The sequence below is a fragment of the Schistocerca cancellata genome, chromosome 1, assembly GCF_023864275.1.
Source record: "Schistocerca cancellata isolate TAMUIC-IGC-003103 chromosome 1, iqSchCanc2.1, whole genome shotgun sequence".
In the NCBI taxonomy this organism is placed as follows: Eukaryota; Metazoa; Arthropoda; class Insecta; order Orthoptera; family Acrididae; genus Schistocerca; species Schistocerca cancellata.
This window is the reverse complement of record NC_064626.1, coordinates 210,315,513-210,330,918: the sequence shown is the minus strand read 5'-3', so window position 1 is coordinate 210,330,918 and position 15,406 is coordinate 210,315,513. Positions and strand designations below refer to the sequence as shown.

Sequence of the window (15,406 nt, the reverse complement as noted above, 5' to 3'; positions counted from 1 at the left end):
ATTCCTATGGGTGTTTTAATTGTATTGAAGCTATCTTCATACAAATTCTTGACCCTATGTAACTTATCATCCTGTATTCCAATTTTCTTCGGAGTTTCCCACACCTTTTCCCTGTCTATGGCACCAAACACTGCCTTTGTGTGCAGAAAGGTTAATACAAATATTATGTTCATTTCATAAGGTAGCCAAACTGGAGAATTACTGACTGTTATGTCCTACATATTTGTAGTGGCTACTGATGGAATTAGCATATATTCTGTGGGAATCTGCCTGTTTTTATTCATCAGACTCTTGGAATAAGTATGAAGAACACCTGCTTCATTAAAGGTTTCATAATTTCAATTTAGTCCTTGAGGAATTATTGTGTTAAATATTACATCAGAATTCTCAAACCAATTAAGTTGTACAATTAAGGTTGAAATAAAGATTCCATTTTTTAATTTATTTTTTTTAAATTTTTTTTTTACTCCCATGGTATCCAGTGGGAGGAGGGGAGGATGGAGGGTTGGGGAGAAGGGTAAGTAACCGGTGGTTACCCAGACCGGTGTTTAGGATTGTTTCAGTACAGCGGTGGATATTTTTATCTACTGGGACTTGAATATACTGTTTCTGTTCCTGTCATATATTTCCTAAGAAACCTGTAGCACAAGTGTTTCCAGAATTTAATTGTATATATTAAACTGAAATGCTTGCAATCTGTTTTCTTACGAGACTGCATGTTAATGCTTTCATACTCATAGTACATCCCTCTTTTCATTAGTCTGAACAGTATGGTAACATGCTTTTACTTAAGCTTCACTGATGTTGAGGCATTCAGGGTTTATTAAAATCACAGCACAAGACCTCATCCATATTTGGTCTCTAGTGCATGATACCAATAGTAACTGCAGTTTGCATGACACTATATCCACACTTAACAATATGTTGTTTGCAAGTTAAAGTTTTGTTCTTTCCCTGGCTGTTGAATTCCCAGAGTTGTCTGTAGATGGATCCTGAATATGCTCTCAATATTGTGTTACCTGTAAGTATGACTAAAAGTCAAACTGTGCAGACAATAACCTATGACTTTTTATGACATTTACTTTTTATGAGGCAGCTGCTTACTAAACCATTGCTAGAATTAATTTAGTGCTGGACTATGTTTTCTAAACTGCAATGCACAAAATTATTTCTCCTTATGTGTTGCTAAAAGTTCAGCATGAGAGTGTGCTGTAAAGTAATGCCTCTGAATTTTTAATGTCAAAACACTTAGCTTTTTAGATAGAACAAACATTAATCATATTCTACAAGTTTATTCTTCATGTCTACATATTTATTTCTGTGGTGTGCGTACTATAAGATCTTCGGTACACACACCATCAGATTCTTTGACTTGTTGCTCTAACGAAGTAGGCTAGTGTCAGCAATATGTCTCGTGGTCTTATCGTGGCGTGTTTATCTTCTGCTGTTAGATCAGATGATAGAAATGCCACTTGCACGCTTAGAGTAGCAGATTGACGGTGACCAACTTTAAACAGAACTTGATTAATTTTCACACACATTTATTAAAATAATAAAAATCATAGATATTACGTAACTTGATTCTGGATGCTGTTTACGATTGACAATCTGAAGTTCCTTTGGTCTTGGTACGTTAATCTTATTCTCACATATCTCTGATACTTGACAAAGAGTCTATACATTTCTCTTCATGGCTATGTACAGGAATATGGTAATCTTATTAGGCACAGACTGAAACTTGACTACAGACTAATGCAGACTGACAAATCGGAGGTCTGTACACTCGTTATAATACCTCACGCATTCAGGTATCACTGCATGAGTGTGATCCGCAAGGAAAAAAGGTTCTACCTTAGCGGCAATCTCATTGGCTGCGTGACATATTAATACACGGATCGGCGGAAGCAGAATTTGGTCCGTCTCTAAGACAGCGCCATCTCGTAGTGCGGAGACAGACGAGCGCTGCACCTGCGCTGTTGTGCTTAGTGGGGTGCGCTCTAGTGGGAAAGTTGTGTACGCGCTCACTACGCGGAACTATGTACACAACAATTTCCCAGCATAGTCACCCTAGCAAAGCACATGTTTCTCCCAATGAAAAACCAGTTTGTTGACACAATTACTGTAGACTGTTTGACCTTGTTGACAGCCACAACCTCACCTCTGCTTGCACTACTTCATCACTATCAATGTGAAGTTGTCAAATGTATTCTCTAATTATTGGAAACAGATGAAAATGGGAGGATGTTGAGACTGCGAGGAGAATGATTGATTACAGTGAACCCGAGGTATTGAACAGTTGCAGATGTCGTGACACTTGTGTGTGGTCTGGCATTGTCATGCTGAAGGAGAGCATGCTCCATGTGTGGGTGAACTCACCCTAGTGACAAACACTTTTCTCCCAATGATAAATCATTTTGTTGATACCATCACTGTAGAATGTTTGACTTCCTTGGCAGAGCCGCAACCTCACCTCTGCTTGCACCACTTCATCGGTATCAAAGTCAAGTTTTGGAAACAGATGAAAATGGCATGAGACTGTGAGAAGAATGATCGATGACAGTGAACCGAAGGTGTTGAATGGTTGCAGATGTCACAACACTTGTGTGTGGTCTGGCACTGTCATGCTGAAGAAGAAGATGCTGCTTGCATGGGTGAACTCTGTGAATTAGAAACTCAGTTACAGCATGCTGTTTCTCGTGCACTGACATGGTTATTGCCATGTTACACACTACAGTTCGGAACCCTCTAATGACAAAGAATTGCAAATATGTAGACATGAAGAATAAAGATATAGAATGATGATAATGTTTTTTTTTTATTTAAAAAGCTTTAAGAATTTTTACATAAAAAATTCAGAGGAACTACTTTTCACCACATCCCCATATGTTAATCATTTCCAAGAGGTACAAAAAAGGCAGATAAGAATTGGAAATAATAGACAGGGCTGCTATACCAACTTGATAATAGTGGATTATAGTAGTCAGTAGGTCAAAGAAATGAAAAAAAAGTTGAAAAGAAATTGACATAGAAATGAAGGATAGAGAAAGGCAGAAAATTAGTAGAAGAATGAGAGGCTAAGGAAATAGGAAAACTAAACAATAGAAAATAAATAAATGTAGATGAAAAATTAAGAAAATGTGAAAACGTTAAGAGTAGGTGACACATATATAGAAAAAGAGGAAAACAGCATGTGAAGGAAGCTGTTGGAGAGATCTTACATGGTAAAAAGACAGAAGAAAATACTATAAGTAGAGACTGTGTGAAGTATGAGATTCATACTTGTAGCAGAAAGTCGGTTTCGTTTTCCAAGACTTAGAATTATTGATGGTGAAGGAGGGAGGCAAATGATATTAATGGAGAAACCAGGTACCTATTGCTATGTACCACAGCATTTTCAAGAGCATGGTATTCATATTAGAAGAAAACATATTTTGTCTCTTTGCCAGTTTATTGTAGCTGAGAGATGTTTGGTGTCGTCATATAATTGTAGTATACTAAACAAGAATTGCCATAGACAATGCGAGTACTATTCAGTTTGTACTGCTGGTATTGGATGGTGATTCCACAACAGGTTGTCTCTTTGACAGTGATTTAGTTCTGACATCAAATGTGTCAAATTGTGACAATCCACTTAAATGATTGCCAGTTCTCATGATTGAGAACTTTTCCTTAAGTATTAATTTTTACAGGGGTCATACCATAAAATAAGTATGCTGTCGCAACAGTGACCACTGTTTCTACTTGTAATTGCATTACGCTTTCACTGTTTCATGTACCTGTTCTAACTGTACACCAATAACCCATGGCCACTGCAATTCAGAGAGAGATCCCTTTGTGTCTCAATTAATTCCATTCAACTGAATGAATGAGTGAATGAGTAAATAATACACACTCAGCAGATATACCTATATAAAATTAAAATGCAAATTGTAAAATAAAATAGTAAAAAAATATTATGTTCCACACACTTATCACAAATCAGTGTGGCCAAAGGGTAACTGCTCCTTAACCAGTGTCTCTAGTATCCTCCCCCCACCCCCACCCCCCACCCACGCACGTGAAATGCATATATTTTTCTCATTATTTTGGGTTTTTAAACTTGGATTTAAAATCCCAGTCATGGCCTAATGTTGTTGTTGTGGTCTTCAGTCCTGAGACTGGTTTGATGCAGCTCTCCATGCTACTCTATCCTGTGCAAGCTTCTTCATCTCCCAGTACCTACTGCAACCTACCTCCTTCTGAATCTGCTTAGTGTATTCATCTCTTGGTCTCCCTCTACGATTTTTACCCTCCACGCTGCCCTCCAATACTAAATTGGTGATCCCTTGATGTCTCAGAACATGTCCTACCAACCGATCCCTTCTTCTGGTCAAGTTGTGCCACAAACTTCTCTTCTCCCCAATCCTATTCAATACTTCCTCATTAGTTATGTGATCAACCCATCTAATCTTCAGCATTCTTCTGTAGCACCACATTTCGAAAGCTTCTATTCTCTTCTTGTCCAAACTATTTATCGTCCATGTTTCACTTCCATACAAGGCTACACTCCATACAAATACTTTCAGAAACGACTTCCTGACACTTAAATCTATACTCGATATTAACAAATTTCTCTTCTTCAGGAATGCTTTCCTTGCCATTGCCAGTCTACATTTTATATCCTCTCTACTTCGACCATCATCAGTTATTTTGCTCCCCAAATAGCAAAACTCCTTTACTACTTTAAGTGTCTCATTTCCTAATCTAATACCCTCAGCATCACCCGACTTAATTCGACTACATTCCATTATCCTTGTTTTGCTTTTGTTGATGTTCATCTTATATCCTCCTTTCAAGACACTGTCCATTCCATTCAACTGCTCTTCCAAGTCCTTTGCTGTCTCTGACAGAATTACAATGTCACCGGCGAACCTCAAAGTTTTTATTTCTTCTCCTTGGATTTTAATACCTACTCCAAATTTACCTTTTGTTTCCTTTACTGCTTGCTCAATATACAGATTGAATAACATCGGGGAGAGGCTACAACCCTGTCTTACTCCATTCCCAACTACTGCTTCCATTTCATGCCCCTCGACTCTTATAACTGCCATCTGGTTTCTGTACAAATTGTAAATAGCCTTTCGCTCCCTGTATTTTACCCCTGCCACCTTTAGAATTTGAAAGAGAGTATTCCAGTCAACATTGTCAAAAGCTTTCTCTAAGTCTACAAATGCTAGAAACGTAGGTTTGCCTTTCCTTAATCTTTCTTCTAAGATAAGTCGTAAGGTCAGTATTGCCTCACGTGTTCCAGTATTTCTACGGAATCCATGATCTTCCCCGAGATCAGCTTCTACTAGTTTTTCCATTCGTCTGTAAAGAATTTGTGTTAGTATTTTGCAGCTGTGGCTTATTAAACTGATTGTTCGGTAATTTTCACATCTGTCAACACCTGCTTTCTTTGGGATTGGAATTATTATATTCTTCTTGAAGTCTGAGGGTATTTCACCTGTTTCATACATCTTGCTCACCAGATGGTAGAGTTTTGTCAGGACTGGCTCTCCCAAGGCCGTCAGAAGTTCCACTGGAATGTTGTCTACTCCAGGGGCCTTGTTTCGACTCAGGTCTTTCAGTGCTCTGTCAAACTCTTCACGCAGTATCGTATCTCCCATTTCATTTTCATCTACATCCTCTTCCATTTCCATAATATTGTCCTCAAGTACATCGCCCTTGTATAGGCCCTCTATATACTCCTTCCACCTTTCTGCTTTCCCTTCTTTGCTTAGAACTGGGTTTCCATCTGAGCTCTTGATGTTCATACAAGTGGTTCTCTTATCTCCAAAGGTCTCTTTAATTTTCCTCTAGGCAGTATCTATCTTACCCCTAGTGAGATAAGCCTCTACATCCTTACATTTGTCCTCTAGCCATCCCTGCTTAGCCATTTTGCACTTCCTGTCGATCTCATTTTTGAGACGTTTGTATTCCTTTTTGCCTGCTTCATTTACTGCATTTTTATATTTTCTCCTTTCATCAATTAATTTCAATATTTCTTCTGTTACCCAAGGATTTCTACTACCCCTCGTCTTTTTACCTACTTGATCCTCTGCTGCCTTCACTACTTCATCCCTCAAAGCTACCCATTCTTCTTCTACTCTATTTCTTCCCCCCATTTCTGTCAATTGTTCCCTTATGCTCTCCCTTAAACTCAGTACAACCTCTGGTTCTTTCAGTTTATCCAGGTCCCATCTCCTTAAATTCCCACCTTTTTGCAGTTTCTTCAGTTTTAATCTACAGGTCATAACCAATAGATTGTGGTCAGAGTCCCCGTCTGCCCCTGGAAATGTCTTACAATTTAAAACCTGGTTCCTAAATCTGTCTTAACCATTATATAATCTATCTGATATCTTTTAGTATCTCATGGCCTAAGTGCTTTATAAATTCTATGAATAAATGACTACCACTCATTTATCAGTAAAACGTAATACATGCAGATAAGCTGCCTATGTCCCGTCAGTGAGTATGTTCTGGAATGTGACAGCAGAAACCTGCATTCTCCATCTAACACTAGTGCTCCAATATTCTAGGGACAGGAACTGGCTTTGGAACATGTATTTGTCTCTTACCACCCATATGGGTTTCACTTAATAGTAATTTCTTTCTTCTTAACCACTCTCACATCTTTCCTTTCCCTACCATTTCTGTTTGTTTTGTTTCATGCTTTCTTTCTCTATCTTTATAATCTATTCTCTTTCTTTTCTTAATGATTTTGTATGTATTATATTTGTTTCCTTTTCATTTTCTTATGTATTTCTTTGTTTGCTTTTTCTTTTCTTTTACATTTCTCAGTACAGTATTTTCTGTCACCTTAATGTATCATTCTTTACCTTACAGAAATTCCTTAAATTGATTTTCTTAAAAGCACAAAAAGCTTGAGAAACGATGCCCATTTTCCCCAGTTACCTTCCTGTGCGTGTCTTCTTTTCCACATTAACGAGAAATGATGTGCTTAAATATTTTGGAATGTGTGTGTCAGAAAAGTCTCACTGCATAAAGAATGCGCTATTAATAATAATGATGAAATTAGTCATCATACATCCTTCCCCATTCATTGATATTTGTGCATGATCTTATAATTGTATGATATTTGCTCAGAAGTATTACTTAACCATTTATCTGAGAGTGTGACTTGGATTCAGGATGATGTGATGTCATCCTGCACCTGTGTGGAATCAACATGAGACGAGTTGATTTGCAGCCTGGGCTTTATACAACAGCTGCCCCAACCTAATTGTGTCACAGCTTGTGTGATGTCACAAGTGTGAGTCAAAATATTATATACTTATAACATAGAATTGTAGATGTATGGTGACTTCCCAGCAGCTTAGTTCTAACAGTGTGTTGACTACTAATATTTTGCTACATTAAAACATTCAGGATGGAATGTAACAATATTATGAAAAGGATTGTTGGTACTCACCATATAGCAGAGATGCTGAGTCACAGATAGGCACAACAAAAACACTGTAAAGAAGTTAGCTTTCAGCCAACAACCTACACACACACACACATTCATGCAAACCCGACTCACACACACATGACCTCAGTCTGTGGCAGCTGAAGCCAGCCTTGTTGTGCTGAAAGCTCACTTTCTGACAGTCTTTTTGTTGTGCCTATCTGTGACTCACCATCTCTGCTATATTGCTATATAGTGAGTAACAACTATCTTTTTCACTATCCTTTTGCTACATTAAAAAAAATATAGAAGTACATTGTTGAGAGAATAATGTAATAAACATATATATAATAATATGTGCATGTTTCAGTTCAGTACAGACATTGGGTAAAGGTCTTGGGTAGTAATACTGAAATATAATGAGAAGTAGTAATATCTTAATGTGTTCAGAGCTGTGTCAGTTGTAATCTGATATTTGGTAAAACAATAGAAGTGTCATATTGGCTGTTTTTGATAAGTTGACTTGAATCACCAACATTTATGTATCACATGATAGTTTGGACAGCCAAGAGAAGCATCATATTGTTGAAATTGTGATCTTCAGTACCCCTTGTTTGATGATAACATATTTTATTGTCATATGATGGTTTTTCTCGTTATAAAAGCAACCATCATTTTACCTAAGTCAGTGGACATGTAGTAAGTAATCATGACCAACAATATCTGACTTTCAACTGTACAGAGAAGTTGTAATTGCTGAAATGAAATACTGGTTTTGTGCTAACGATTCTTATTGGGTTTAGTGGAGTAAACTGACAATACCATGTTTGTCTTTGTCATGATAGTGTAGAATGTGTCATAACATCAGCTAAATGCAAAATCCATGTGTTTCACTTGTTTATTCACAAATATAAGACCTTATATTGTCTTTCATACAATTATTCCCCTACTCTTTGCATATGTACACATGATTTAAGGCACAGTTTTGAGAATTTTTAGAAACTTGTAAGTGTTGTGTTTAAGATACGAGGGGTAGTCAAATGAAAACCAAACACCCAAAATAATGGGACCATGGAATGATTCCATTCAAAAGCAATCACCACATGCATTAAGAAATTCATTCTACTGGGAAATGAGATGATCTGTTCCTGTTTCATGAATGTAGTTGGCTGCTGTACCCACTCTTGCACTTCTTCATATGACAAAAACTGTCATCCAGACATGTCTTCCTGTAGGTTGGCAAAGATGTGAAAATCACATGGTGACAGATCCAGGCTGTACAGAGGCTGTTGCAGTATTTCTCAACCAAATCACTAAAGCTTAGCCTTTGCCCAGTTGGCAGCATGGGGCTGGGCATTATCACACAACAGGATGGTTCTGTTCAACGACCAGACTGATTCTGTCTGGCAGCATTCCAACAGTCTGAGGGCAAATGGAAAAGCCAACAGTGAAAACATCTCACATGCCCCCTGCCAAACAAATCCAAAGCTATTCACACAAGTTCCGGGTAGGTCACGATGACCTTTTTCTTCAACTGCAGGGGCCCTCTGCTAGTCAAGTTTCTTAAGTGTGGAACCGCAATCACTGTGCAGTGCTATAAAGACACTTTGCAGAAACTGTGACATAGCATAAAAATAAAACACCCGGGAATGCTGTTGGACGGTCATCATGTTGTACAACAATACCCACCCTCACACTGCCAGTGGTACAAAGGCTATGCTTAAGTGATTTGGTTGGGAAATGCTGTAACATTCCCCATATAACCCAAATCTTTTACCATGTGATTTTTATGTCTTTATCGACCTGTCAGTTTCAGTCAGACAAGGAAATGCAAGAGTGGATGTGGCTGTGGATTTGTCAGTGGCCAACTGCATTGTACAAAACAGCAGTTGATCATCTCATCTCCCACTGGGATAAATGTCTTAATGTGTTTGGTGATTAGTTTCCAGTGAAACCATTCCATGGTCTCATTGTGGTGGGTGTTGTTTTCATTTGACTGCCCCTTATATTTTGTAATACATTTTGTATCTTACCAATCTGTCAAAAGCTTTAATATAATCTGTGAATGATTTCTTAGTGAACTGCTAGTGTCTATACTGTAGTAGTTGAGCTTTCCCAAGACAGCAATACCATATCGGATTGCAGATTTGGAGTAACCATCATAAGGCTACTTGCCATATGGTCAAGTCAGGTGCAGTTGGCAGTATATGCGCTGCAAATGCAAAGCTGGTTAATTAGGTGTCTGTGTTCTCACTGTGTTTGTGCTAGCTCAAATCTTCATCTAAATTAACCTAAGGATCTGACTAAGTCAGTTTCTTCTACATGTTAATGTGGACAATTTTTAATTTTTTGGTTCTGAACTGCATCATGTAGGTTTTAGAAATGCTCACATTCCACCCATAAGCTGAGTTTCTAAGCTACTGAGAATACTAATTGATTATCAGCTCAGGAATATTTTCTGCATTCTGATTTTCAACTAACCCAGAAATATCATCTTCAAACAAAGCTGATGGGGACCTGATACTTACTGATAAATCATTCTCATGGGAAAGAAACATGACTAGGCCTAATATAGAGCCTTGTGGAATACCCTGTTATATTATTTTCCAGTCAGGGATTCTTGCATTATTCCCTGTGCTCATCTAAGTGTGAACATTGTATCAGTTCTAGATAATTCACCTAAGAAGAGATTAAAATATTTTACTTTTTAACGACTGATGTTTACTTAACTCTACATCAGCTATAATTTATGCATTTTATGTTTAACATCCAATTCAACGCCTTGTTTTGTATCTTCATAGCCTGTATTAAAGGCTTCTCAGCAAACTCCCATCTTACTTGTGTGACGTCTTTCAATGGCAAATTTGTAGTATTAGCTGTAAACTGTAGGAGCTTGTCAGTGTTTACATAACATCATTTAGCAGAAATTTTCATCTTTTCAGTTATCCTATTTCTGTTTACTGAGATTTTATGTTCCATAATTATATTTAAGTACAATGACTGAAATACGTAATAGAGTTGTTTCTTCAAAATGCATATATTTGCAACTTTCAGATTTGAAGACACTGAAAATCAGCACCTGATGCAATTTCCTACAAATGAGTCGCACTTTCACAAAGTAGCTATTATTGGTGCAGGAATTTCTGGTCTTGCAGCTGCAAAAAGTCTGATTGAAGGTGGGATTCATGATATTGTGATATTGGAGGGTAAGTGCCTATGTGTAGCCTCTTAGTCAAAACAAATATCATAGTTTGAAATGAGAAAGAAATAGAACAATGAACTTATCTGGGATAGATGTGGTCAGCTCACTTCATACAAGAAAAAACTGCTAGCTGGTAGAATGGCTGACCTGTGTTTATCTTTAGGAAATGGAATTCTTAGTACTGACAATGGACACATGTAAAACCTGAAACAAACATCCCAGTTTTCAGAATAGATAGCTCCTTCCTTGGGTAGGAAAGAGGGATAAGTTTTGGAAGACTATAAAGCAGGTAGTGAAATTTTTAGTGCGTCGATAGACACATATAAAAGTAGAAGCAACCATTACAGCTTTCGAACTGATAGTTCCTCACCCAGGGAGGAAGATTTGAAAAGAGGGGCAGATCACCCACACATCAGGTTGAGTGAAACACATATGTTGTGAGGACAAAGGGGTGACGAAAGTAAAGGGGGACATCATAGAGAGTGGAATTTCAAAGATAATGCTATGGTAAGCATTATGCCAGCCTCATTCCAGACATGATGAAAGACAGAGTGAGAGTTAAAAAAGAGTGAGAGGAAGAGAAATCAGAACTTTGGAGTATAATGGAATTAAGAAATTGAATGAAAGCAAAAAAGGAACTGGAGAAAACCAAAAGTTGTGTGTGTGTGTGTGTGTGTGTGTGTGAGAGAGAGAGAGAGAGAGAGAGAGAGAGAGAGAGAGAGGTGGAAGGAGGGAGGGTAGGGAAGCAGTGAGCGGAGGGCACGAAGGGAAAAAAATAACAAATTAAAATAAATTTCTGAAGAAATAAGTCTTCAAGACAGACAGTTATTATGTGGCCATTCATGTGCTCAGCCTGTTTGATGAAGGTTCTACCCTATAAAAAATTAAAAAAAAAAACCTGCTGTGCAGTGACCACATGCCAATTGATAAACAAAATGTGTGATTTCAGATGTTGCCTTGCCTTTCATGTCATGGGATTTGCTAATGATGGGGCTAGAGTAAGTGGTAGTGAGTGGGTTCATGGGCCAGGTTTTGCAACAGGTTTGACTGCAGAACTAAGAACCTTAAAGTAGAGATTACGGTCTGGGAATACGGTTATACAAAAATCTTCCAAAGGTTAGGATGACAATGAAAGCCAACAATGGATGGTGTGTGAAGGTTATCAGAAAGAGTTTCAGGACTTGACTCGAAAAAGTCATGGCCTTAACTGACTAATGCACTTAGGCACATGAGGCCAGGATCACACTGTGTGACAAGGGTGTTACTAATAAGTGTTTTGGAAGTGGGAGCTGTATTTGTTGGAGGGTGAAGGAGAAATTCCCTGGCAGTTTTTTTGACAAGGTCTGTGAGGTAGTTGCAGGATAGGAAAGCCTGGAAGAGCTTGTCAGTATAGGTGTAGAGGATTTGTTGGTGGAACAGATAAGTTTGCCACAGATGGCTAAGCTATAAGGAGCATTTGATGTGGAATGAGTGACAGCTGTCAAAAATGAGTTACTGTTGTTTATGGTTTTGTTTTAAACAGACTGAGGTGTGGATGTGAGCAGTACTGAGATGAAGATCAATGCCAAGGAAGTTGGCTTTGGGTTTTAAATGGAGCAGGTTAATTTGAGTCGGGGGAAGGAATTAAGCTTTTACAGAAAGTGTAAGTTCATACTACAAAAATGCCATTGATAAATTTGTGCTAAGCCAGTGGGTCCAGCTCATGGGTCTTGAGAATGCTTCTTTGATGTGGCCCATGAAAGGTTGGCTTAGGATGGGGCCATACTGTTTTGCCTAGTGGTTAATGTACTTCCTGGTTTGTTTGTGGCTTGGCTTCAAATGTAAAGCAGTAACAAAAAAGGATGAAGTTGGCTTAGGTAAATGAGGTTTTAGGTTGTCTTTCAGGTGGCAGAGGTAATGTTCTAAGACTGAGAGGGCATATGTATATGGCATGCTGGTGTAGAACGAGGTCACATCAACAGTGAAAAGGAGGGTTGTAGGTGGAATGAGGGTGGTAATGGATTTGAGTTGTTCCAGGAAGTGATTGTTCTTTTTTATAGCATGGGAAGCCACTGCCCGATGCATTGGAAGTGGTGGTCTACTGGATATGGTGCTGTGGCGTCAATATAAATGTAGCCCACAAACAAGGAGTCTCTCTCCACTCATGAGTTCTTTGGACAAAAAGTTTGAGATGATTCAGTCTGTTTATGTGACTTGTTGTATATACACATGTAGATGCTTGTACTTAAATATACATCTGTATCGAAATATAAAGTGGATAGTAACCAATCACATTCCCACAGTGGCTACGGTAGTTCTTTACTGTATTTTGGGATATGGGTTGTAACTGCTCTAGGCAGGGTGTGATGCTCACTCTTTTAGCATGGTTTGGAATTAGTTGGTGAAGAGGTACTTTCATTTGAGGTCATGGATATAGGAGGTTTAGTATCGGCACTGACAAAGATACTAAAAGGGGCAAGACCTTTGGCAATGACAATTTGATTGAATTTTGGTGTTGAAGTGAGGGTTAGGCCTTTGGAAGGAGACAGTATGATTGAATTTTGGTGTTGAAGTGAAGGTTAGACTTTTGGAAAGAATGGTTGAGAGGTGTAGGAAAGAAGGTATTTGAGTTGATTATGGCTATGTCTGAGCTAGAGAGGGAGATGTTTTGTGACTGGTAGGTTAAATTTGGAGGCCTGGCTAGGCTTGTTGATTAGGAAAGAGAAGGGAAGGGGTGTTGTGGGTGACGTAGTAGATGATAAATGCAGGAGAGGAAAAGAGGAACATAATGTTACCACTTAAGAGATATTCGATTAACAGCGTAGATAGCTTGCGGTGGTGGTTTGAGGCATTTTGTTCCAGTTTGCAGCTGTCTTCAAGAAGAGTTACACAAAGTGTGCTAGAAGGTCAAAGGACTGAAAGGTGGATGATTTTTAATAGAGCCAGCAGCTGTTGAAATTGGTAGTTGGTGAAGGCAGCTTATAGGTCAACGACAAGGTGGGCAAGGGTCAAGGGTTGGTCAGTTTGGAGTTTAAAGATGGTTTTGTGGACAGGTGAGTTGTAGCAAGAGAAGGGAACTTTTAAAGTGATGCCTGTAGGAGCAATATTTTATACTAGTGCAAAGATCTGTGCAAATTTTACTAATGAAAACTCTATATTTAATTTCCTGTGAGTCAAAATGAAGGAAGTCAGATTTGAAGATGCTTGTATTATTTTTCTAGTTCAGTATAAGGCATAATTTTTACAAATTTATGAGATACTTTACAAACAATTCATGCAACTCCAGCAAATTATCTTTCATTCATGTTTGTCAGAGTTTATCACACTCTAGTACATGTAGGTTGACAACAAAGAAATACTTCAACAATTGTTATGTTTTTCCCTTCAGCTTCACAAACTAAATTACAACATATATAATCTTCAAGTTAATACATCTATGAACTGAAATGAGCACTAACTCATCACTGAATTTCACATATTTTCCAGAAAATTTTCATGATTATTCTAAACAGATTCTTGCAAGTGTCTTTTACCCTATAGCAGTTGTAGGCGACTTTTGAAGCTAACTTGCCAATTGCCAGCAGAAGCTGTTTAGACAGATGTGATGATCTGCACCCTACTGCACACCAGTCATGCTGCACTCAGTCCAGAGTGGAAACCTTGTCCATAAAAACTGAAACACAGCATTAATAATCAGAATACATGAAATATCAGTCATAAGGAGTGATATATTTGCTAACTTACATCACTCTACTTATGGTAATGGTACATAATAGAGAACACCATTTTCAGCCTTGAAACATTGTTGTTACTTTGCACTAGTGCCCTCACAAAGCCATTGAAAGGATAAGAGTAATATTTGATATCATCTGTGATTCTTATAATACAATAACTGGGTGTTTTTTCTGAGTCTGGCTCCTAAAACTGATATCTGAACAGTATATACTATATTTTAATTCTTCAATGAAGGTCCCTGAATGTTAAATAATAAAACATTGTGGTAAGTACACGGAGAAGAGTATTCTACCTATCTAGCCACAGTGATAGAAGCACAGATAGTAGAAAATTGAAAAATTTGTTTTTGCAGGTTAAGGTGTCTTTAACTAACAAAAGAGAGGAAAGGGCTGGAAAAATAAGTCTAATGAGGGGTTACTCCAAAAGTAATGCCAGATCAAGTAGACATAGCATGTTAGGATGAGCAGTTTATGTACATCCTTTCTGATGGGATAATTCTGTTGAAAGATGCAGTTCCAAGTGAAAAATAAGGTGAAATGACGTTAAGAAGTTTGAAGGAGATATCAAGGTGGTAAGGTAATGACCGCGGTTCTCTCTTCTAATCATCGACACTTTTATTGCACGACAAACGTACAGGTCGAAGACCAGGCTGGAACTTAGGTCCCGGAAGTATACAAAACAAAGATCAACTCGAAGACATAACACACGTATGATGTTCTGGCCTTTCGCTCCATAGATCGACGTCACAAGTTGTAATGGTCAAATTTCGTGTATATAAATATTCACAAAACCTAGTCCTTATGCTGATATGTCAGTATGTATACTCTTTAATGCTGTTTGTGACAAGCAATAAAAATAAATCTCAGGCAGTTGAAGAAATACATTACCAAATACAAATAGCTGGTAATTCACTCCATTGTAGTTAACAAAATGAAATTAATCTTCATAGATTTACAAACCCATACATCCTTAACTTAATTTTACCTATAATGAATCATGTATCCAGGTGTAACTAAGAGGTAATTTATGTGTGAAAATAACTGTTGGGGGAAAGTAACTAG

The 15,406-nt window shown here is 37.9% G+C and overlaps 1 protein-coding gene across 1 annotated transcript in view; it reads left to right on the top strand.

The window, feature by feature from the left end:
* Window positions 1-15,406, top strand: part of LOC126169137 (spermine oxidase-like) — an 80,962-nt gene that overhangs the window by 15,011 nt on the left and 50,545 nt on the right. Inside the window, exon 4 of the mRNA XM_049920617.1 lies at window positions 10,484-10,635. Coding sequence (XP_049776574.1) covers window positions 10,484-10,635 — 152 coding nt within the window. The remainder of the gene's footprint in view (window positions 1-10,483; window positions 10,636-15,406) is intronic.